This window comes from Microtus oregoni, unplaced genomic scaffold (assembly GCF_018167655.1).
Source record: "Microtus oregoni isolate MIOR12 unplaced genomic scaffold, Mior012 000034F_ref0000314, whole genome shotgun sequence".
In the NCBI taxonomy this organism is placed as follows: Eukaryota; Metazoa; Chordata; class Mammalia; order Rodentia; family Cricetidae; genus Microtus; species Microtus oregoni.
Genome location: NW_024543093.1, coordinates 18640292 through 18664157, shown reverse-complemented (window position 1 = coordinate 18664157; position 23866 = coordinate 18640292). Strand labels below are relative to the sequence as shown.

The 23866-nt window shown below is 38.5% G+C and overlaps 1 protein-coding gene across 32 annotated transcripts in view; it reads right to left on the bottom strand.

Annotated features, from left to right (window-relative positions):
* Positions 1-17536: 17536 nt before the first annotated feature.
* The window catches only part of Nrxn1 (neurexin 1), a 1082053-nt gene continuing 1075723 nt past the window's right edge, over positions 17537-23866 (bottom strand). For all 32 annotated transcript variants that reach the window (XM_041630237.1, XM_041630235.1, XM_041630239.1 and 29 more), the window contains one exon: positions 17537-20893. In XM_041630237.1, coding sequence (XP_041486171.1) covers positions 20586-20893 — 308 coding nt within the window. In that variant the 3' untranslated portion in view covers positions 17537-20585. The remainder of the gene's footprint in view (positions 20894-23866) is intronic.

Here is a 23866-nt window from a genome sequence, read left to right as displayed (position 1 = left end):
TTTGTTTCTGACTAGTCTCCTTTTAGTGTGTAAGCTTTTCTGTGTTCTGTGTTTATTGGTTTTGGTTTTGGTTTCTAGGTCAGTGTCAGCTGTCAGCCACCACCACTAATATTGTTTACCACAGCTACTTTGATGGCCAGGGCTCAGAATTTATCTCTGGAATTTCTGGTGTCTGTGTTCAGTTTATCAAGTATCAAATGCTTTTTGAATGTGAATAATATTAAAGTTGTTTTATTCTGTTGCACTTTATTAGAAAGCTGACTCTGGAGCTGAGTTACAAAAGCTTTTGCTTTGACTCAAAGGTGTGTTTTGTAGTGGATTTCAATACAGATTACAAGCAATGGTAATGCTAATATATCTAAAACTTTTATCTCCTTATAAACAAAAAATCCATGTGAACTTCAGGGAGTAGAGGGACTCATAAGAGTTATATCCACCTCTCTCTCAAAGGCCAAATAGTCTCCAAATAAATACAGTCTGTTTCCCCACCTGCCTACTCTTGAGGTGTGATCTCTCTCCCCTGATGTTGGAACTCCTACTCCCCCAACTTCCAGGACTATGGGTCTGAAAGTTCCAATTGTATGCTTTTATTTTAAGTTTCTAAACTTTAACTTCTGTCCCTAGTGTGTATCTATTTCAGCAGAATTCCACTTGGCAACAGACATCATCCAGGTCACAGTTGTCAACTACAAACTGCTCTAAATGGCTCTGAGCCCTGAACTTGCTGAAAGCTGATGTGAACCTGTGATTACTCCCTGCATCTTCAGCTGCATCAGTGAACCAGATACTTCTGTTGAATTACATATTGCCTGAATCCCTTTCTGGCCTTTGACTAACATTTGTGCCCTCCTCATCTCTGACAATAACATCCCAATTAAAGCAGGAAGTAGTTACAGAAGAGAGAATGTCACCCTGCATCCTCTGTAAAGGGCTGACTTGTTAGGTCCAAAGGGAACTCCCTGGCATAAGGAGCAAAATGGCTACCTACAGTGCCTACTGCCATACCAGGAAAGGTTTCTGTTAAAACCAAACAAACACAAATCTATCAACAGGTAGATTCAAGAGCTGAAATAATTTTACAGTATCATAAAGCACTCAACTTGCTTTATGTAGCACAATGAAGTTACTGTGTGGCTTCAATTCTTTCTTTCTATGCAAACCACTTGAAAAACGTTAAAGAAAATTCTGAAGAATTAGATCTACTAACAGTAGGAAAAGGCAACTTTTACCTCTTCCTCAAAGAGAAATGCTGCTTCTATGTCAACCAGTTGGCTATAATAAATGTCCATATCCAACAACTCTAGAGAGATTTCCAAAAGAGCTCAGTGCCTCTGACCAGTGGATCATTCACAGTCCAAAATAGCATGGAATACTGCCTTCCACAGGGTTACTTCTCCTCCTTTCTTGAATCCTACTAATTGTTCCCTGTCTTATAAACTTTTTGTCTTGATTTCTTCAACAATAAATTGAAAGTTTCCTAACAAGACCTTTAATCAGTCGTTATTATAAGATTATAAGACCCTACTTATGGAGTATGAGACTGACAATCTCTGATTACACCCTGATGGTGAAGATCAAACTTGCTCCAAAGACTTTGACATCCACATACGTCAGGAAGTAGTCTAACAATAAGGCCACCCCCTTCTCCAACTACTGATTGGTTATCAATAGTAAATAAAATGGGAAGGAATGTAAACAAAGGGTTCCAAAGGTGAAAATACCCTGATTCTAACTTGACTTGGAGCTCCTAGACTTGGAAATCCCTCTCCCCCCGTGACTCATCCTTAATGGACAAGCAATCTTTCAGAGGCAATGGGAAAGCAGTACTTTCAGCTACCCTGCACTTTCATACTGCCTCCCTGTGCATGCTTCAAAGACCCTATAAAAGTATGGCCCTCCACCCAGCCAACTGCTGTCTCTGTTTCTGCTCAGAAGCAGCTGCCACTCTGTGTTTCTCCCCAATAAATCTCTTGTGTGAGATTTGTTATGTGGTATAACTTTTTGGTATTCCTTGACTCCTAACTTTCAAGATGCCCTTGCACTGGAAAAAAATCCTTATACTCTTCACCTTATGGTATCACTAAACTAGACAGTCACCAATTTGTCTGTCCTGGCAGCTCTTCATAGCCAACCCTGCAAATGCTGGGGCTAGAAGTGTACTCACCCATATCTGCTTTTTATGTGGAGGCTAGAGATTCTAATCCAGTTCTTACTCAGCCATATTTCCAGCTTCTAGGTCTTCTAAAACTATTTCCTGAGTCATGAATGCCCTGACTTTCCTTCTGCACTTACTGATAAGTGATGGATAAAACTGGAAAAGGGAGAAGAATGGCTTTAACTAAAGTAATGTAAATGTGTGCATAACATAATCCAAAACTGGCAAGAAGATGAAATTTGGGGGTAATTTGATTTTAAACTAAGTGAAAAAATTATCTCATGAAGTTTGTTGACAGAAAATATCCACATTAAACATGATGTATAATTCTTTTATGGTATTGATGCAGTCTAGGGCAATGGTTCTCAACATTACTAATATTGGAACCTGTTAATATAGTTCCTCATGTTGCAGTCACCCCAACAATGAAATCATTTAGTTCCTAATTGATAACTATAATTATACTAATGTTATGAATCATAATATAAATATCTGATATGCAGGATATCTGATATGTGACCCACAAAGAGTCACAATGCACAGGTTGAGGACCACTGCTCTGGGGGCTTAACTGGGTTTATTTCTCTTCTAGTTGAATAATTAAAAGTCAAGGGAGTTCTTTCAAGTGTAACAGATAGCAGCAGAGAAGTCTCAAATACTACAAACCGAATCAACAGTGAAAGAAAGGCATTTATTGAATGTGAGGAAACACATACATGCAGTAATACAGAGAAAAAGACCCTCTGCAAAGCAAAGGTGGGGGCTCCTGAAGCTCAAAATCCAATCTCTTTTTGAGAGTTTGGTGTTAAACCTGAAGAAATTCCCTTCTTCTTAAAGAAAGTATGTTTGATTGAGAGACAGCTGTTATATAACATGTCTTGATGTGGTTTTAAACTTGTTTATCTAGTTTGTCAGTGTGGGGTAAAGAAGGCAATGGGTGTGGAAGACAAAAGTCAAAGCCTTTGTTTTAAGATACCAGGTTTTTGTCTCATGCCTACAGGGGTAAGGAAGAAGCTGGTCATCTTAGAAATTAGCCACCTTTATTATCTAGCCACGGCCTCTTTCCCTGATTGTCCTGGAAGTCTTACTCTTTGTCTCTCAGTATTATGTAGCCATTTTTCTTGTCCTAAGCATTTTTTTTTTCCTGCAGTAAGCACATAAGACGTGGGAAGTAAATGAAGATTTCAGGATCCAGGAAACGTCTGAAGTCATGTGGTTTTCAAGGCCCCTCCCTAAGGTTAGTAAACAGTCACAATCCCTGATGAGAAGCCTTTCCTTGACTATCTGAACTGCCTGTAAGCTTTGCAAAGAACTCCAAGCTGCCATATGTTTGCTGCTAATACAACTGCTTTTGACTCTACTGGGCTCCTGTATAAAACCCATCAGCTATATTCCTGTAAGTAACCTCTGTAAAGTCACTGTTATTAAGTCAGACTTAGGTGGAATCATTCCTTTAGTCTGCTGTCAGTTCCCTAGCTGGGGCTGAAGAAACAGCTTATCTACATTTTAGGCTTAAAAGTCTTGTTGTAGTAAATACAAACTAGATTCATTCCAGCTTATGATTAAACTTCTGTTTCTCAAGAATTAGGCTATGTCCCACTTGTAATCGTAACTACAAAAGGTTCCATGCTGCCTGTTCTAAAAATAGCAATCTTGTCTTTGTTTCAAAAAGTTAATAACCATCATACAACCCTACCTTTGTTTCAAGTGGGTTGTTCTGGCTCACTTGTTATGACTGCCTTTTGTCACAAACACCTTGCAAACATGTCTTTGTTTTAGGAGGCTGTTATGGTTAACTCATTATCCTTATGTTCTGTTCCAGTAATCTCATCTATTTTGTCCATCAAATCCCCCACTTGGAAACCCTCTACCTCTGTGCTATAAAAATTCTTGTCTTCCTCACATTCAAGGCTAACCTCCCAAATTCTGCATTAGAGGAAGCAGCCCACATACATGAATAAAAGAGCTTACTTTAATTAATTGCTTTCTTTAATTAATTTGGCCATGATGATTTGGGTCAATGGTTTTTCTCCTTCCATATTTGGGTTAAACTTCTGGATTTCCCCAGAGAGATCAAGACCCCAACTCAAATTCAGAAATGCAGAAGCTGGACATTTCCCTCTGACCTTCCTGTATTGAAGCTCTTCTTCCTAGAGGTGCACACCTTGGAGATGTTCCAAGGTCATAAGGCTACCTCCATTTTTTCAGACTGCTTGAGCTGAAGGCCACATCAAAGAAAGAAAGACAACAAGGACCTTTTTGTTTTTATGGAGGGCTCCTCTGGTAAATGTTAGAAACTTTTAACTTCTGTGACATCTCTTCTGTTTCTGTTCCGCAGGATCCCAATCTGAGGATGTGGTTGGAGAGGTATCTGAGGAAAGCCAACATTCCCCCATCTAGGGCAAAGGGAGATGTCCCAAGGCCCTCTGGATATTTATGGTTAAATGAGAGTTTAGCCAGAGCCACCAGTTCTTTTTCTGATCTGCCTTGGAATGCTGAAGATGTCCTGGTGATACTGGCAGCTGAAAAACACCACAGGGCCCAGCACCTGAGTGCCCACTGGCAGGGTTTAAATGCCTAGGCTGCAAAACAGAAATAAGTAACCATAAGGATATTCCACAACACTGGGGGCCATGTCCACGGTTTGGAGAAGACCAGTGTGAGATAGTAGGTATACTAAGAGCCAATATGGGACTAGAAAGGCCCAGTCTAGCTGAATTAAGGAAGCCTGGCACTTAAGGAGCCTCTGGTTCCCAGCAACTGGTTGTTTAGGGAGGCACCTGAAAATTTGGTCAGACTGGTGAACCTCTGAATGACCCCAGTTGTTGTCATTTCCTTGTTGTTATCTTGCTTTGTGTCCTGTCATGTATTTTGCTTGACTTTGTGCATTCCTTCTTGGGAAGGTCTACATACTGCTTTCATTTTCACTCTCTCCATCTCCTGTGTGTTTCCGTGCCAGTCACAGGTAGACTTCTGAGCCAGACCAAGTTCTAGCTGCCAGCACTCTCATGCCACAAGGCTGGGGCATTGTAGGCACCCATACACACACCTAGCAGGTCAACCTGTGTACACCCTTGGTGAATCCCCCATACCCAGATGCCAATTTACTGATGTGGCCTGCCATCTCTTAGCTTTCTGATAATTGGATTCAGTTTATCCGGGATTCAAATGTCCTTTGAGTGTAGGTAATATTGAAATATTGTTTTATGCTATTCTTTATTGAAAAGCTAGCTCAGGAGTAGGAAAGTTTCTGTCCTATTGAAAGACCCTCGACGAGGACCTCTTTTCGGGAGGAGACCTCCCCAACGCCAAGGAACAGGCCGAGACTGCACGGATGCAAATCGCAAGAGGTTTATTGAGTAGACACAGGCACCTGTGGGCAGCAAGATCTCTCGGAAGATTTGCGCACCTGCCAACTGGAGGGCGGGCTTTTTATAGGGAAGAGCAAAAAGCAAGTTTACAGAAGCAAAAGCGTGGTTATCGGAATGCGGCGGGGGGCATGAAAGGTTTCCTCTCTCAGCATGGATGCCTGGCAACAATCATCCTGTTCCTATCTTATAGCTAACCTGCTTTGTTGACATCCTATCTTATTGACATCTTGCCTTGCAGTCTTCCTATCTCTATCTCCTGTTCTCTCAGGCACCTGGGATGTTCTAATGGGAGCAGGCTGGCTGCTGATCCGGAGATTTGTTTAAAACAAACAGGACGTTCCCCCGGGAGCATGCTAGCTGCAGATTTTGGGGAGGGGGTCTGTAGGGTCTTTCACTATTGTTAGGAAAGAAACCTAACTTTGTGGCAGGAAAACAAACAAGAGCAAGGCAGAAAAGCTAAGAAAATCAAACTTTTTGTTTATTTGCCTAAAACTTTTGCTAAGATATACAAGTTTTCTTTGTATAACTATGAGTTTTCTGTACCTAAAGTTGTATAAGTTTATTGGATATAGTCAAAAATCTACAGAATCTGTAATAAAAGTTGAATTGAAACATATAACACAAGGCTAATAATTAGAAGGCTACATAGGTGATTTTAAAACAAAGACCTAATCCATCAATGTCTACAGTTCTGGGCAAATATTCAAATGTGCTAATCTTGCTTGTTAATCTCTATAGTAGTTCTACTTATAACTAACTGATTTTTGTTAACTGCTATATGTCAACCCTAAACATTATTTTTATGCTTAAATGATCATCCTTAGAAAGGTTCAAGGATACACTAGAATACAGCGTAACTTCCAGTTAAGTAAATTAGGGCCACAACTACTAAACACCAGGAACTGGGATATTTCAATCTTATGATGCAGTCAGACAATGTCCTTGTGAAACCCTCATCCCTTACTCTCAAAGGAATGAGAAGGAATTTCCGAGCAGATGTTTTAAAATCAAAAAACCCCAGACTAGCTTTATGTTCCCAGAAAAGATAGTGCCCTCCACACTCAGGATATTCCAAAGCACAAGGACACCCGGCCACTTGGTGGAGACTGATAAATATGTCCTGACTGAGGGACAGGGTGACCTTGCTCTGAAAACAAAGAACAAGCTCACGTAACAGGATAGGAAAGAAGAAAGATCTTGCACCCCTGCCAAACACACCTGACAGCCCTGAAGGGCTTATAGTTTTTACCTTTAAAAAGCTAACCCAACAGAGGGACTCTAACTCCTCCCTACCTCGCTACAAGTATTGGGGCGAGCACTGGTGATAAGTTCCATGCTAGCTAGCTTGTATTGCGCTTACAGTAACAATAAACCTTGCTGTTGCAGTCTGGACTTCTCGGTTTCTGGTGGTCTCTCTGGGGGTTGTGATCTAGGCACAACAACCTAAGTAGCCTGATAAACAGCCTATAGAATGATACTCCTTATTTAACATATAGTCAGGATAACAGAGACTTATTCAAGAATGTATGTTTAACTTCCTTCTCTGTGCCAATTATGTTAAGCTCAGCTATCTTGGTAAACTGATTCATACAAGAAACTGCATTAATCTGCAATCGTGCATTATGTAAAGACCAGGAAAGTACTGTTTACAGTTTCCCTATGGCCTTTATTTAGGATTTAAAGTTTTGTTTTGATACTAAAAAGAAAAAGGTTCAATTTAGGAATCATAATTTTTTAAGACTAAACTTTAACTGTGATAAAACTGTAGAATTCTAATCTTATAAAACCTACCTACTTATTGTAAACTGTTAAAGAAAATTAAGACATGAAAAGTAATAGTCACCTTAGAAATGTTCAAATTCATTACAAATTTGATTAATTTACAGAGACAAGCTTTGCTTGGTCTCTTCTATGTTTTCAAGGTTAAACCCACAACAAATAACCAAAAACAAAGTTTGTTTAACAGGTATACTTGGTAGATAGCCCTCAAAACTTTTCAGGAATCTACTTAATATGGCATTTAAAATGTTTAATGTAAAAAGCTTCCCATGCCTGACAGAAATCTGATTACAATAAAGTAGTCCCGTACTAGCTCAGAATGGAGTAGGGTTCTTCACTGAGGGGTAGACTCCCAGATCAACAGTCCTCTGCACAAGTGGGGAACAGGAACTGAATCCAGCAGCCAAGAGAGGGTGTGCGCGTTTCTACATCTCGTTTTATAGACCACATCCAAAGTGGTCCAGTATCTCCAAAGCCATTTGCTGAAGGAGTTCTAAGAGCACCTCCTAAATAAGAGAGTTCCAAACCTAATACAAAATTATATATAATAAGAACAGATATCAAATACAAAAATTAGAATTAAAATCAGCATAAACAATATTAAGTGAGAAACATATGCTAAATGTTTCAATAATTATCTTATCCTAAGAAGTCTATGCCTTGTATTAGAAATGGTGTGGCTAAGTCATTAGAGGAAAGTTACTACTATTATCTAGTCTTCAACCCCATCGAATACCTGAGAAGGGAAATAAACAGGAAGTGCAATCAAGAAGCTTCCAAAATGTGCAATAAATAACAGAGACAACTGGCTACCTGGGAAATCACCCAAAGTCTCTTTTGCAACATTGGAGCAACCAACTTTGGATAAGGCCTAGAGTAACTGACAGACCATTTTCAAAGGCAGGAAAATTTTCAAAACCATCTTATCCTGTTTTGACATGGTTTGGTAGTCATGTATTCTTGTATCTTGCTTGTCTAGTTTGGACAAGATGCGTTTTGTCAGTGGTCAAGGCATGGGCAGTTCTTTGCCCAAAGGCCAGTTTGGCCAAGAAGAAACCAAACTCCATGTAGAGTGTCTTTGGTGCCCAACATTCTTTGGGAAAAAGATCAGTGATGCCAGAAGCAATTGTGTCTCATGTCAACAGAACCTTAAGTTATGCAAATGCCATATTCTAATGTTCTTGGAAGTGATTGAAGATTACCTCTCTATGCAAAATACAATCTCTATGCATCTAAAGAACCTGATTTGTTTAACTATAAATAAAGAAAAAGAAGAAAATCTAACAAAAACAGACTGTAATTTTGAGTCTAAGTCCACTTGACAGCACTTCTTTTCTCAATATTCAGGGTTTGAAAAATCCCCTGAAGAAGCCCAGAGTAACCAAATCTTTAAATCCATACCAGAGCCATGAACATTTACAAGCCACAGGCTGATGTGGGAAGGTCATTTGTCAATCTGTTGTTTCATTGGTTAATCAATAAAGAAAACTGCTTGGCCTGATAGGTCAGAAAATTAGGTAGGTGGAGTAGACAGAACAGAATGCTGGGAAGAAGGGAAGTTAGGCAGACTCCATGCTGCTCCTCTCCAGGGAAGATGCGATGAAGCTCCAGCCCAAGATGGAAATATACTAGAATCCTTTCCGGTAAGCCACCACTTCGTGGTGCTACACAGATTATTAGAAATGGGTTAGTCAAGATGTGAGAGATAGCTAAGAAGAGGCTGAAACTAATGGGCCAGGCAGTGTTTAAAAGAATACAATTTGTGTGTTGTTATTCCTGGTGCAAAGCGGGAGCTGGGTAGGAGGAAAAACAGGCCTGCCCGCAACTCCTTCCATAAAATCATGAATTAATCACAAAGATCTGCCTGCCTCCAACCATATGTGCTGGGATCAAAGGTGTACACCAATATGGCTGGCCCAATACATGCATTTTGAAGTCAAGCTTCTGCACATGGCAGGTACAAGTATGTATTTCCCTAGCAAAGTGAAAAGGGGCATAGGTGCCTAGACTGCTTCACTTATGGTAGAAAATGCCTTTAAGATGTTAAGAAACTATGTCATTTTTCCCAAGTCAATCAACATAGGACCATAAGGAGACACACAGATCTTTCTGAAAATAAATCCAGGTAAGAGATACGTGGGAGTGAGTTCAAAACTTATTTCATTAGATAATTGAGTGAATTTGAGGCATTGAAATTCCAAAGTCACAAAGGCATAAAAAACCTGCAGGGGATGTTGTAGGCATCCCATTGTAAATGCTACATGCCCTGTTGTGGGCACCGGAACTTCATGACTCACAGCTGCGCTCATTTGCAGCTCTTTACTTGAGGGCTTTCTCTTGACCTCAGAGCCCATGAGTGAGGATGCAAAGCTATAGGAAGTACTTTGGAATTAATTATCACTCGAAATTCTTTCCCATCTTGTAGCTGTTCACCAAAGACTAATAGGAATTAATGGATACTTCATACCCCATGCACACATATGGGCAGGACTCACTGGGCTTAGCAAGTTGAAAATGAAAAGAAAGGAAGGAAGAAACCATGAATCTGGGAGTGGAGGATGTTTAAAGTGATAGAGGGAAAGTAGGCAGGAAATTGAATGGGATATATGATCATCTTTCTTATACATAAGTATATATGAAATTGTCTAAAATAAAGACATTTTAAAAAGTGAATTAGTGGGTAAGCAATTTTCCTGGCCTTTCCAAAGAATTCGGGTGGGGGGATGCTTGTTTGACTTTTCTTCTTGCCAGTCTTCTCCATAATAGTAACTTAATAAAAAAATCAGTCTAAATGGGCATCATTAATTTCATTAGGTCATTTCTACAGGTTATCTTCAAATACTCCTTGGGAGAGCATCCTAGTTCTTTAAAGAGCATTCTCCTATGGAGAAAGCTTATTGGATAATGGAAGAAAAAGGTAGTTATGATATCCACTTCTCAGCTTTCTGCTACTGTGACAAAATACTGAAGATGACCAACTTATTAGAAGGAAAGGCCTTATTTTGGTTTGCAGCTGCAGTCCGTAATTACTTAGTACTCCTGTTTTGGACCTGTGGTGATCCATTACTTCATGACAAAAACAAGAGATGGAGAAAGTTACTCTTCGTGGCAGCTGGAGACATGAAAGCAAGAGAGAACGAAATGAAGAATTGAGCTCTCTAATCTCTTTCAAAACACCATCAATAATCCGACTCCCTTCTCTGAGGCCCTACATCTAGGAAGTTCTACCATCTTCTCAAGTGACCAGAGCCTGGGACAAAGCCTTTAACATGTGCACTGGGGACACACACATGATCCAAAGTCTACCACAATGACCTTCTGGAAACAAAACAAAGCACTCAAGTGCACACTGGAGAATCCAGAACAAACCAAACCAGTAGGCCAAGAATCAAACTTAATCCTTAGCTTTTAGAATCAGGCTTCCAGCAATCTAGAAGCAGTGGGAACTGATGTTCAAGGTAGGCAAAGAGTAAATGACTCCCACACTCTTTCTTTGGGAGTTTAGTGCTCTTGCAATGGCCAATTACATTCTTGATAACTTGAATGGGAGGGTAGGAAGTTATTCCAGTAACTTTTAATGTTTTTAGAAAGCAAAGTGGGATACCAAATGAACCAAAAAATCTATTCTCTTAAAATTCAAAAGTAACCTTCACAAGGAATTTTAAATAACTATAATGATAATCTTGAAATTAAAATAAGTAAAATACCTTAGTTTTGTCAGGGGTGACTCGAACCTTCAATCCTAGCACTGGGAGGCGTGGAGGTGAGGTGGGTAGAGGCAGGCAGATCTCTGTGAATTCAAGGACAATTTTGTATAGAGTTCCAGGACAGCCAGGACTACACAGAGAAAGCCTGCTTTGAAAAAACAATAAGTAAATAATCATGTTTTGGCTACTTAATTTTTTTAATGGTACTGGCTAACAAATACTATTACCAATTAAGCTAATTTTTTCCTAACGAAAGTCACAGACAGACTGGAAGGAATGTATTGAATTTTAATTTTTTTGTTTTTAGAATTATTGGGTAAACACTGAGAATACAACAGGTCATTTCTACTGAAAGCCTTGTCAACTTTATAAGTGTTAGTCTAGTCAGTTCACAGTATTATGGACAACCTGATATACCTGAAACACCACACAGTGTTGACAGTTCAGATGAAATAAAAGTATATTTTTGTTTAGGTGTAGCTGTTCTACATACTCTAAGCTATTATAGCAAAGCCCCATCTCTACCAAATACATAGTCATAATTATCATCCTGATATTCTCAAATGTCCCCGGGAAGCAGAACTGCTTGCTGCTGAAAAGTAGTAAGTGGAGATGAATTGTCTGTCATTTCCATTTTCATCGTGTTATGGGGTGCCCATCAGAAAGGATTATTCAGACACAGTTTATACCCAACTGAAAGTCTTTATTCCAGTCAACTGGGACTACGCTCAGGTATTTGGGACCCAAGTGAATCCCTGAGCATTTAGAACAAGGGGCTTTTAAAGACAAAAAAAAAAAAAAAAAAACCCACATCTTGTTTGTCAGATGCGGGGGAGGCTATGCATAAGCAAGCAGTTTAATAGAAGCTAAAGTAAGCAGTTAGGTGGAGGGGGAGGTTTGCACAAGCTGGCAGTTTAACCAACGCAAGCAATATTAGCTGGGGCATCTTGACCTCAACTTCCTAGTTTAGAGCTAGGTAATTTTCCATGAAATTTTTCATCAAGGGGGTTAGATTCTAGTCAACTGTAAAATGGCCTCAGTAAGAATACAAAGTGGAGGAACGTCTGCACTGTTTTGCCCTGTCATAGTGCATCATGTATATTTGCTAATCATGGGTATCTAAGCATTCAGTTGTTGGGCCAAAATTATCTCAGGACCTGTACCTTAAGGCATTTAGGACAGAGAAAAGCCTGGCTCAAGTTTGAGGGAGAGTCAAAGCTACCGAGGATGAGACAGCAATATCTAGGTAGAAGCCCCTCCAGCCAGAGGGAAGGCTTGGCTGTCTCTCATTGGCTGGAGTTTCCCCCACATCACACCATGTCACTTAATCTATATAAACTGACGCTCACAGTAATAAACTGAGTTCCTGCTTTGACTTGACTCCCTATTGTGCCTGAGTGTCCTGTGTTGTGGGGCTGTGAAATGGGTAGATAGTGCACTCACCTTTACCTAGAGAAGAAGGCTAAAGAGGCCTGGCTGGCATTCAATGAAAAAATACTAAATATATGAATTTATTAAAACTATCAGTATTTAAAATTAATATAAAATTTGAAGCTAAAATACTCTGACACCTATATTCAAATAATGAATTCCATAAGCATGAGCTAAAAGAATCTTTTTTTTTTGTACACACACAATAAAGCACACAGGGTTTCTTTTGGTCAGAATTTAGTTGGATGTATACATTTTATACAAAATTATAAACTTTTAAGAAACAATAAGATTTTCTTAGTTGCCTCTAGCTCTTTGTATAAGGTTTAGGCTTCCTGAGTTCTCTGTCCCTCTCTAACTTTTCACATATGCCTATCACACACACATTCATATACATAATCATATATATATATATATATATATATATATATATATATATACTATGCATGTATCTATATGTATGTAACAATAACTAATGAAAAAGGCCATGGATCTGAGGAAAGAGCAAGGAGATGTATAAGCGGGCTTTAGATGGAGAAAAGGGAAGAGGAGATTATACAATTATATGATGTGGGTTTCCCCTCTATATGCTGTGAATATGTCTCATTACCATTGGTTAATTAAGAAATTGCTTTGGGCCTATAGCAGGGAAGAATAGAGCCTGACAGGAATTCCAAGCAGAGATAGAGGAGAAAAGAAGGATGAATCAGAGAGATGTCACGTAGCAGCCAAAGAAAACAGATGCCTGGGAACCTTACTGGTAAACCACAAGCCTCGTAGTAAAACACAAAATAATAGGAATGGGTTAATTTAAGATGTAAGAGTTAGTTAATAAGAAGCCTAAGCTAATAGGCTGAGCAGTGTTTTAATTAATAAAGTTTCTCTGTGATTATTTTGGGTCTGGGTGGCTGGGAACAAACAAGCAGCCTCTGCCTTATATTAATCTCAAAAATAGAAGATATAATTAAAAACAGTAAGGAAACTTTACATGTTATTTTTAAGAGAAAAATGTTTTAATAAGAAAAGTGAGAAATGCATTTTAAACTGACTGAGTATTGTGATCATTCTGCTGCCATTGTGGAAGAAGAAAATGTTGAAGAGAAGGTTCCTAAGAGGACAAGAAGTCTGCTAGACTGGCAGGGTAGCTCAGTCAATACAGGCACCCATTTACCAATCCTTATGCACTTAATTCAGATTCCAGAAAGTTATCTCTTGTGTGCCCCACCCAGTGCACATACAAATAGAAATGTGTTTATTTAAAAAATCGTATTACATTTATTTATTTTGTGTGGTTGTACGTGTGTGCCATGTGGTTGTGTGTCACGTGGTTACGGGTGGTGTGTGTGTATTGGAAGTGTCATGGCATGGCCGGAATGTGGAGGTAAGAGGACAGCTTCTATGATGTAGAGAAGGGGCAGGAGGGTGTTTGGTTTCTCTCCTACCATATAGGTCCTGGAGATAGAACTTAGGTTTTCAGGCTTGGAAGCAAGTGTTTTTACCCTCTAAATCATTTTATTAATTGTAAAAATGTGATTTGCAATAACTTAAAGAATACACTGAGTCTAGACTGCTTATAGCTTTAGTAAAAGGGAAAGGGAAACTAATAACGTTAAGTTTGGGGAAAGGGAGGCCCAAGCAGGACTGAGTGAAGGCGGATAGAACTGGGAAGGCTACATGTGTGAGAGAGGGCTATTCTCTGTGCTTGGCACACTGTCACACAAAGCTGCACATAAGCAACCATAATTATTCCTCAGTGAAATGCATGGTATTGCAAAGAAACGGTCCTTCTTGTAGCCATGGTCAGACAATGAATGCTTGGTCTGAGGTGCCGTAGAACTGTCTTCTTTGGGGAAAAAAATTAATATATGCCTTAAAACAATTTTAATCTTAGATCAACAATTTTATGAAAGGCACATTGCCTGTGTGCTCTACTTGTTAAAAAGGTAAACAATAAGGCTAGGCAGTGATGCCACACTCTTAAACCCCAGCATGCAGAAGGCAGAGTGAGGTGGTTCTCTGTGAGCTGGAAGCTTGTCTGAGCCTACAAAGGGAGTTCCAGGACAGCCAGAGATATTACACAGAGAAACCTCGTTTAGGGTGGGGTAGAGGGGAGGGGGATAGATGGTGATACTTTGTGACCCAACAAGTAAAGCCCACCTGACAGTGAGTATGGAGCTAGCCACACTAGTGAGCCTTGGAAGCCAGGCAGTGGTGGTGCACACCTTTAATTCCAGCATTCAGTAGGCAGAGACAGATGGATCTCAGTGAATTCAAAGCCAGCTTGGGCTACACAAGATTGATCAACTAAAAAAGAGAAACAGAGCCAGGCAGTGATGCCCCACACTTTTAATCCAAGGACTCGGGGGTCACACACCTTTCTTTAATCCCAGCACTAGGAAGATGGAAAGAAAAAGTGATATGGTTGGGCAGCGAGAGGAATGAAAGGCAGGAGGAGACAAGAGCTCAAGGCTTTCAGTCTGAGGTCTTAGAGAGACAGGATACTACATTCAATCTGAGGATTTCCTAAAGGTAAGAACTAGTGGCTGCCGCTCTGCTTCTCTGATCTTTCAGCTTTCACCCTCTAATATCTGACTCAGGGTTTTTACTATTAAGACCAGTTAGAAATTGCACTACAATTTTTCATTTTTTGTAAGCAAGTTTTCATTTTTCTTTTACTCAAATACTCTATAAAACTAAAACATTTAAATTCATTTTTTTTAACCTTCAAATCCTGTAGGTTGTCGGATCTCCTCACCTTTGCAACTGACTAAAGTTTGTATGTTTCTACAGCTAGTAATTTTTAAACTGAACTTTAGACCCAAACTTATTTTAAATTTTGGGTTTGTGAAAATTTTCTGCTGAAGTTGCTTTTTTTTTTTAACTGTAAAGAGCATTATTGTAAATAGTAATAATGTAAACTCTTGCAAACCAGAAGTGCTCAACCAGGCTTTCTTCTGAACAATGTTAGATCGATACTGTTCTTCAATATCCCATCTTCCCCAAAGGGTTTTTGTGTACTGTTGAGCAAGGTTAGCTCAGCAGAGAAACCCTTACAATTTCCTTCTTCAGGGATATTCTGATAGAGACATCTGAAGTCACTTGATTGCTCATGTTCCTCACCATAAGTAGATATATTGTTTGGAGACACAACATTTAATACAAGAGTATGTAACACAAGCACAGAAAGTACCTATGGAAGTTGATCTAGAACAACTCAGTTTCCTTGAAGAAAGAAAACGTATCAGAAAGAAATCCAGGACCTCTCATTCTGCAAATCTTCAGAACAGTTGTTTCCTCCTGTGTTCTTCAATATAACCAGCTATTTGGTGATCTCCTAGGTGCTTTTATAGTCTATTTCCCATTTTCATATATCAGTGGCCTTCGGGTATTAAAAGATAGATGCCTTATTTGGATAGGAGCTTGCTACATTGTGGGTATGTGTAGTCTGTCTTCAAGATGCTAAAAATAAATGATTCGGTACTTGGGAAAGTTGATTTCTAAATGAATATGGATTTTCTCTTAAAGTTGGATATAGATGGAATGAGGGCATATACTAGTGTTCAGTTAAAATGTGGAGACCAATTTGTAAATAATTTCTACAGAAGTTCCATGACTGAATGTCTAGCTATTGAGAATACTTCTTGAGCACAATAGAACAGTACTATCCCTGAGTGCTAGGTTCCCAACAGGTCAAGAATCTAAGAATACTTGGTTTGTATACTGGGTAGCTTTCATTGTCAACTTGATACAACCTTGCATCATTTGGAAAGAGAGGCTCAGTATATAGTTATCTAGATTAAGCTGGTATGTGACCTAATCTGTAGGGGACTGTCTTGACTGTTCATTAATATAGGACATTGCAGCCCATTGTGGGTGACACTATTCTCTTTTCAGGAAATCTTTAACAGTGTTTAAGAAGAGAAAGCTAGCAAAGAGCAAGCAAGCGAATAAAAAAATATCTACATGCATTTATTTCTCATTGCTCATAATTATGCATTTTATGTGACTAGTTACTTGAATTTTTGCCTTGACTTTTCCTAAATGATAGGCTGTAACCTGAAATGGAATCCCCAGTAAGCCTTTTCTTCTCCAAATTGCTTTGGTCAAGTTATTTTATCACAGCAATTCAAATGAATGCAGACCAGTCAGTGGACTGCTTATAGCATTTATATAGCCAAAACCTTTAAAATGCCCTACAGTTTTTAAAGCAAGCTAAATTATATAGTCTTTAATTTAATCATTACAGAAATATGGGTTGTTTCTCCTACACATCTCAAATTCATGGAATGAAACATGACTCTATAAGAATATAGTCATAGCTACTGAGGTATGTAGCACTACTGTTGAAATTCAGTGCTATGAAAGTGAAAAATGTTTATATGGTTGGGAAGTTTTGTTTAAAAAAATTCAAGGTCTTTAAACAATTACCAGCTATAGGATTGAAAGTTAGTGATGGATGAAATGGTTGCCAAAAAGATTGGTCTTATAAAAAATAAGCATGAGAGAAAATATATGTCTGTTCATCTGTATGTCAGAATTTGCTAAGGTTTTTTCCCTTTTTTTCTTTTGTGAGTTTTTCAAATAACAATCTTAGCACACAATTTTGTGTTTCCTCAAAGCCTTGCTTCCTATAAAATAATGCTGTAGTAGTCATTCTTTTTGTGTACTTACTTACTAGATACAGTAGTTCATATAATCATTACCACTTTACAATGCTGATATTGTTCTTAGTACAGATGAGAAGAGAGGAAATTAGGGAAATTATAGCTAATGAGAGATTCTGTAGCTAATTACAGGTGTAATTAACTTTAATTCTATTGCAGCTTATGTAGAGGGTGTATTTATGATTTAAGCATTTATTTATATTGTTCTCAGCTAGTTCTGTATGTTTCCAGGCAAATGACACAGAGTACCTGCATCTTAGCATATAAAGACAGGAGCTTAATGTGCAATAAAATGCAGAAAGGGCTGAGTCATCACCTCTCCCTAGGGGCTGGAGAGAAGACTCCCTTTCAAATGCACTCTTCTTCCTCACAGCTCAATTTAGAAGCAAAATGGTGCAGCATGCAAGTTTGAAAATCAATAAGCCACAGTTGTATTAAGAAATAGTTTATTAACAAAACAGTAAATTCCACTTGCTTAGCATTTCCAATAATGGATAAATTGGCCTTGCAACAGAAAAACAAAACAAAACAAATCCCTCAGATACCCAGTCACTCAAAGAAGTAGAAGGGCATGATTAAAGTGGCCTTCCTTGACATCTTAGGGACGTACCACCTCACACATTAGTGTAGTCATCGTTTTTTGTTTTGTTTAAAGGCAACACATTACATGGATAAAAAAAGAAGCATACTCAATCAGAAAAATTACAATCAAGAGATGTAATCAGTTTATGCCAGGTAGTTCGGAATCCTCTGTGAGTTACCAATGACACGCGGACCCTGATATGTTTAATAGAAAGATACTTGGATTTTATTCAAGTCTGTTTCCTTAGAAGACTCATGATCCTATCCTGTCCTTCTCCATTCATGGGGGGGAAAACCTGCTGGATTTTGTGTAAGTCAATAAAATTAAATATAGTTTCTATCAATGTGTGAAATTTTAACATTTATGATGGGAGGAAACACTGAAATCAATGACGAACAGCAAGCCTCCCAGACAGATGATTTGAAAACACTGCAATTCAATTTATTTTTCCATCATCTTTTAGGATCTTTTCAAATGAAACTAGTTTGAGTTAAATAGATACAATGGAAAAGCAATATTATATATATATATATATATATATATATATATATATATATATATACTTTAAGCTGTAAATTAGTGATTTTATGTTCCTTTTTATTTCTCTGGCTTTCCCTGAGTAAGGCTGGATGAGAGGGTAAGGGGAAAAGACTTGTGAGTTCTTTTAACCTGGCAAATTAAAAGTATATGAAGACGTGAACAGAAGTAATGGGTGATAAATTTTTGTTTTTTGCCATCTGTTTTCCACGTGATGGAAAGCCTTCAAAACTTCTTACACAATTAGTTGGCAGCTGTAGTTCCTTGTAATTTGCTATGATATATACATATTTTTAAGGTACTGTTATGTCTGAAATCCAGGCTACTTCTTGGCATATTTTTCATTAACTAAGTATCACAAAAAGTGTTTTGCATTTTTTTGTCTTGCTGCTTAAAGCTGATTATAATGGTATCCTTCTTATTTATGAAATGTAGTATCATTCTTTTAGGAGATGTTTATGTCATGTAACCAATTTTTGCAGAAGCATCACCCTGCAGCCTTGGAATTATTCTCTCACATTGATAATTTATTGCTAGGAACATCATTGAAAGAATATGCAAAACAAGTGTGTGACCTATACTTTACTACTACACAATGTATCTTAAACTAAAACTATATTTAATGGTAAAGATGTAAAACCATAAAAGTTAAAATTTAGTCAGTAATCAACAGATATAGAATGATTTTAATGGGTAGTAATACAGAATCAAAAATTGAGAATACTTTTTTAGTTGAGAAAATGCTTACTTTCCATAAAGCCTAATCATGCACATCACGTTCAGAGATTATACCAAATTTTATGGGAAACAAAGTTTTCCATTGCAGCAGCCAGAATTCACTGACGTTGCTTCCGTAACCTGCCTGTAGAGTGATGCATATTTATGCAGCAGTGTGTGGTGATAGTCTATTTTCTATAACAGGGTTCCATTTTACTATGGTCTGAAAACTTGAGGTTTCCTAGAGTCAGGATCTCAGTGAAGCAAATCACTCATTTGTCATAATACCTTGGCACAACTGTCTTCTTCTGTACTTCTCAGTTTGTCAGTATTTGTGTGTTCTGTTGTTCCATCATATCTGATGGCTGCATGGATGTATGTGTGTGTCTGTGTGTCTGTGTATGTTGAACATATATAGAAATATGAGTATTTGGGGGAGAGAAAGGATTATATGATATGTAGGTATATATTTTACCTTCTAATTCACACCTTTCATACAAATACTAAAACTTAATAATGCAACAGAATGAAGGCTATACATGTAAGAAAAGAAGTAGCTGAGTCTCTTTATATACATTCATACATATCTTTCTTAGAATAAACACTACACTGTAATTTTTGTTTAAAAAAGTAAGTAATTGTGGCAATTTATAATGGTGGCAAAAAATTGGTCTGAAATAATTGTTGCTCTGATGTCATTAAAACTGCCTATACTTAGCAACACTTATAACATTGAATTTACCAAAAATGGCTGAAGAGCAGAGATATAGTTTGCATTTTCTATACAACAGGCTATAAAACGTCACTTATCACAGTCCAGAAAGCACACAGAGATGGGTTTTATATAAACATATGTAATAACATAGTAAGCGTGCATGAAAATTCCCAATGATTGCATCTATGCCCTCTCGTTTTGTTTAGTGTGAAAACGTGCCTTATATTTCCCATTTTTTTTAAATAAGGCCTCCATACTTTTATTTTATATTCTCTCACAAACAGAAGGGGCTTTTTGAATGCCTTCCTACACAAGTCTTCAAAAAAGCCAGCACTTTAGCTCGAGTGCAGGTTCCAACCCCTGCTCCATCGCACCAGACGGCCAGCTCCTCATGATCTGCAGATGGTCCCATAAACAGACGTTCTCCTCTGGCACTCCGACCCACTGACTTCTCAGGAAAGCGCTAGCACTTTGGCTGAATCCAGGATCATAGGTAGCTTCTTTGTGTATGTGTGTTTTGTGTTTGTTTTGTGTTGTGCCTTGATGTAATACTCCTTTGCTATATGAATGCGTGCGGTCCTCACCGTCTTTCAGAATGTTCCAGCAACATAAAGACAGGCAGAGTAAATGAAAACACTGCGGATGTTAGGGAATTTATTGGCCCCTGTGATTTGTTTTTGTTGTTTGTTTTAGAATTTTTTCCTTCCTTTCTTCTCTCTCTCATTTTTTTGTTTTTATTTTTTGAGAAACAAGAGCATGAGATACTTGTTTGCTTGTTCTTTTTTTTAAAAAGAGTTTTCCCTCCTGAATGCATTCCCTGTCTTCTTTTGTATGTGCTTCGTAAAAAGGAAAGTAAATAAGTTTATATTATGTCTCAGATAAAATGAAGACTATTTCTATACAAGTGTCTTTTTCGAATCTTGGGATCAGACATAATACTCTTTATCCTTGTTTTTCTTGTTTTTATTGGCGCTTTTGGCGCTGCTGGGCTGTTTCTCCTTGACCACAGCCCCATTGGATTGTGCTGAGTTACTGATGTAGTTTCGACTCTCATCCACGTGGTATGACCCTTCATCCCGGTTTCTGTACTTGTACATGGCGTAGAGGAGGATGAGGATGCACAGGGCGGCCGCGGCGACGATCCCCACCACCATGCCAGTGGTACTGCTGGACTCCCGGATCACCTCTGCGGAGCCTGGGTATGGTTCGCGACCACCCACTCGGGTGGGATTGGCTGTAGGAAACAGGATAAGAACAAAGTGATTATTGAGTTTCCTGGATGCCAGCAAACGTGTTAATTTAAGCACCTGATGCTTTGGGGAAAATGTTACATCACTAAATAAGGCTTTCTCCTGCGAGTAAGTCCACTGTAATCTGGAGATTCAATCAGAGTTCAAAAGGAGATAGTTACTGCCATTAATCTTTCTATTCTTTTGGCAAATAAATTTTGCCAATGCCACAGCTCCAGAGAGATCTGCAGGATCACCTTCACATAAGGTGAGATACCATGAACTCAACATGTCCGACAGATTGAGAACAGTTCCCCTGTATGTTGGAGGAAGTCATCCTGAGAATAAAACAGATGGGGCTTGCAGATAGCTAGACAAGGGTTGTCTTCAGAATTCATCCCACCTTCCGATGTACACAGTACCAAACAACAAAATAACCCAGACATTTTGACTAGCCAAACTGTATGTTTCTTAAAATTTATTTTTAATTGCACCTGTGTTTATCTGTGTGTGGGTAAGCACAAGTGAATGCTGATGACCATAGAAGTCAGAAGCACTGGGTCCTGTGGAGGTGAAGTTTGAAGGAAGCTGTGTGAGTCACCTGACTAGAGTGTTAGGAACCAAACTCGGATCCTTTACAAAAACAGAACATGCTCTTAAGCATGGAGGCATTTTTTAAGTTCTCATTACCTGCATCATAAGTGTAATTTATGTTACATGATTGTGAATGAAAACGCAACTCTTTTCATTTTGTGTTAGAAATTCATTGATCTAATAAGTGCTTTTATGTATCCAATGATCAGTGATTGTCATGTTAAACCTTAATTGTGTGGTAGTACATGCCTGTAATAAATACCCGCACTTAGGACGTTTGGAGAAGAATCCTCCATTTAACATATCTTCTAGATTTGTTTTGAGACGAAATTAAGAATGTAATGAATGGTAATAAAAGAGACACTACTAGAACATTTGCCTGGTGTGACAGCTACCAAACCCTCAACCAAACTTCCCTAAGGTAGAAGCCAAGTCCTCCCTTGGGCACAAGAATGGAATACAGGATGTCTAACATCTTCTCCAGGCCTAGGTAGACACTGCAGATGCCCACGAAGCTCAATGAGAGCCCCTGGGATGCACTGTAGGTAAGGTTAGGAGAACAATGGCAGCTTTCTGCTTTCTACCTCCAAAGGCTGGAAGCTATGGCAAAACAAACAAAAAACTACTTTGAACCTGGACCATTTTCTCTATCGCTTTTTTTACTTTTTGTTTTCTTTCTTTCAATCTTCACCATTGTTTGCCTTATCTTTCAGGGGAAAAATAGATCACTTTTATGTTGTAGTGGGTTAAAAATGTCATAACTTCCACAAGGTTGCACACTTGACACATCTCAAGATCCCATAGATGTATCAGATGTATTTACACACATGCATATTTGACTGTGCATGTTTGTGCACCGGTATCTGTTAATTGCTCAAAAACATTTACCAAAGCTCATAGCCCCATACTGCTTGGCAAGTCCACTTTAAAGGTGGGCAAGGTTTCTTGGCAGAAGACATGGGGCTGAGTCTGAGAGCCTGAGTTCAGTCTCCAGACCACAAGAGAGAAGAGGAGGGAACTCATTCTGGCAAGTTGTCCTCTGACCTCCATAAATTCACTGTCACATGCATGAGCTTCACACACACACACACACACACACACACACACACACACGCACACACACACAATTAAAATGTAATAAAAAATTTAAAAAGAGAAATTCCATTTTCAAACATCACAAAGATTTCATTTTCATAAATACAATTTTGGGCTGTTAGTTTCTTTTTCTTCATCAGACGAATCTTCATTAACTCAGTGCTTCATAGAACCTTGGTTCTCCGTCTCCAGCAGCAAGGAGCAACATTCTGCATCTACAGAATGGAGCAGGCGAGACCCTGCTAGAATCCCTGTTGATTCTGTCCCCTCTTATTTTACAAAAGGACTTGTAATGCTGTCTAATAAGCCTCAGTGTTGTTTCTGTGGCCAAGGTGGAGAGGAACAAAGACTATAATCCACAGTATTTGATTACAGGAAATTAATTTCCCCTCAAAAGCCTGCTGCAGCAACTCTGTCAGCTCCAGGCAAACCAAAGGCAGCACTTGCTCTTTAAATACAGTCATCTTTGCTAAAATGTGCCAATTAGCTCAGCTGCGAACTTTCCCTAAATGACAAGTTTCTGTGTGTGCCTTTGGCACAGCGTTCTTTTATCAGGGTGTCTCAAGAGATGATAAGGCAATTGTGTTTGAATGTTACCTAAATCATTTTTTTCCTGCACCTGATGATGAAATGCTGAAAAACATTTCCACAATAACCTAACTTTTTCCAGAGGAAATGAGGGGATAATGAGCTAGAATCCTAATCATTTAGCTTATGAAATTACAACTTGGGGGCTCTAATGTAATTTAAGCTTTAAACTCACTGTGGTACAATGCATTCATGTGTGTATACACAATTAGGAACTAGTGTTAGATATTTTAATACTAGAAAATTAGTCTTATATTTTCTTGACTATATTTGATAGGTTTTAAACAGCTGTGCAGATTGAGCTCAGAATGGATATGTGCTCACTCTAGAAGGAGATCACAAACACAAACGCCAACTCTGAACTTTTTGTGTAAGTGGTTGAGAGGAGTCACCTATTTAAGACACGTGCTTTCCTATTCTGCAACACTAGCCAAAAATGCTTAAGTCACATGACAGCTAAAAATACCTCTGCCTAACCCACTTGAAGAGACTCTAAATATCATACTTTTAAAATAACATGAAACATTCTCCAGAAAATTAAAATCAAAACCCAATGAGGAAACATCTTATCATCCCACTGACATTAACATTTTAACAGCCACTAATAAAGGTACTGCTATATATCTGCTTAGACTGTACAGCTGTTTTTATGTCTGCTTGATTAAACAATTACATCTATTTATGTTTCAAATCCGAAGGAT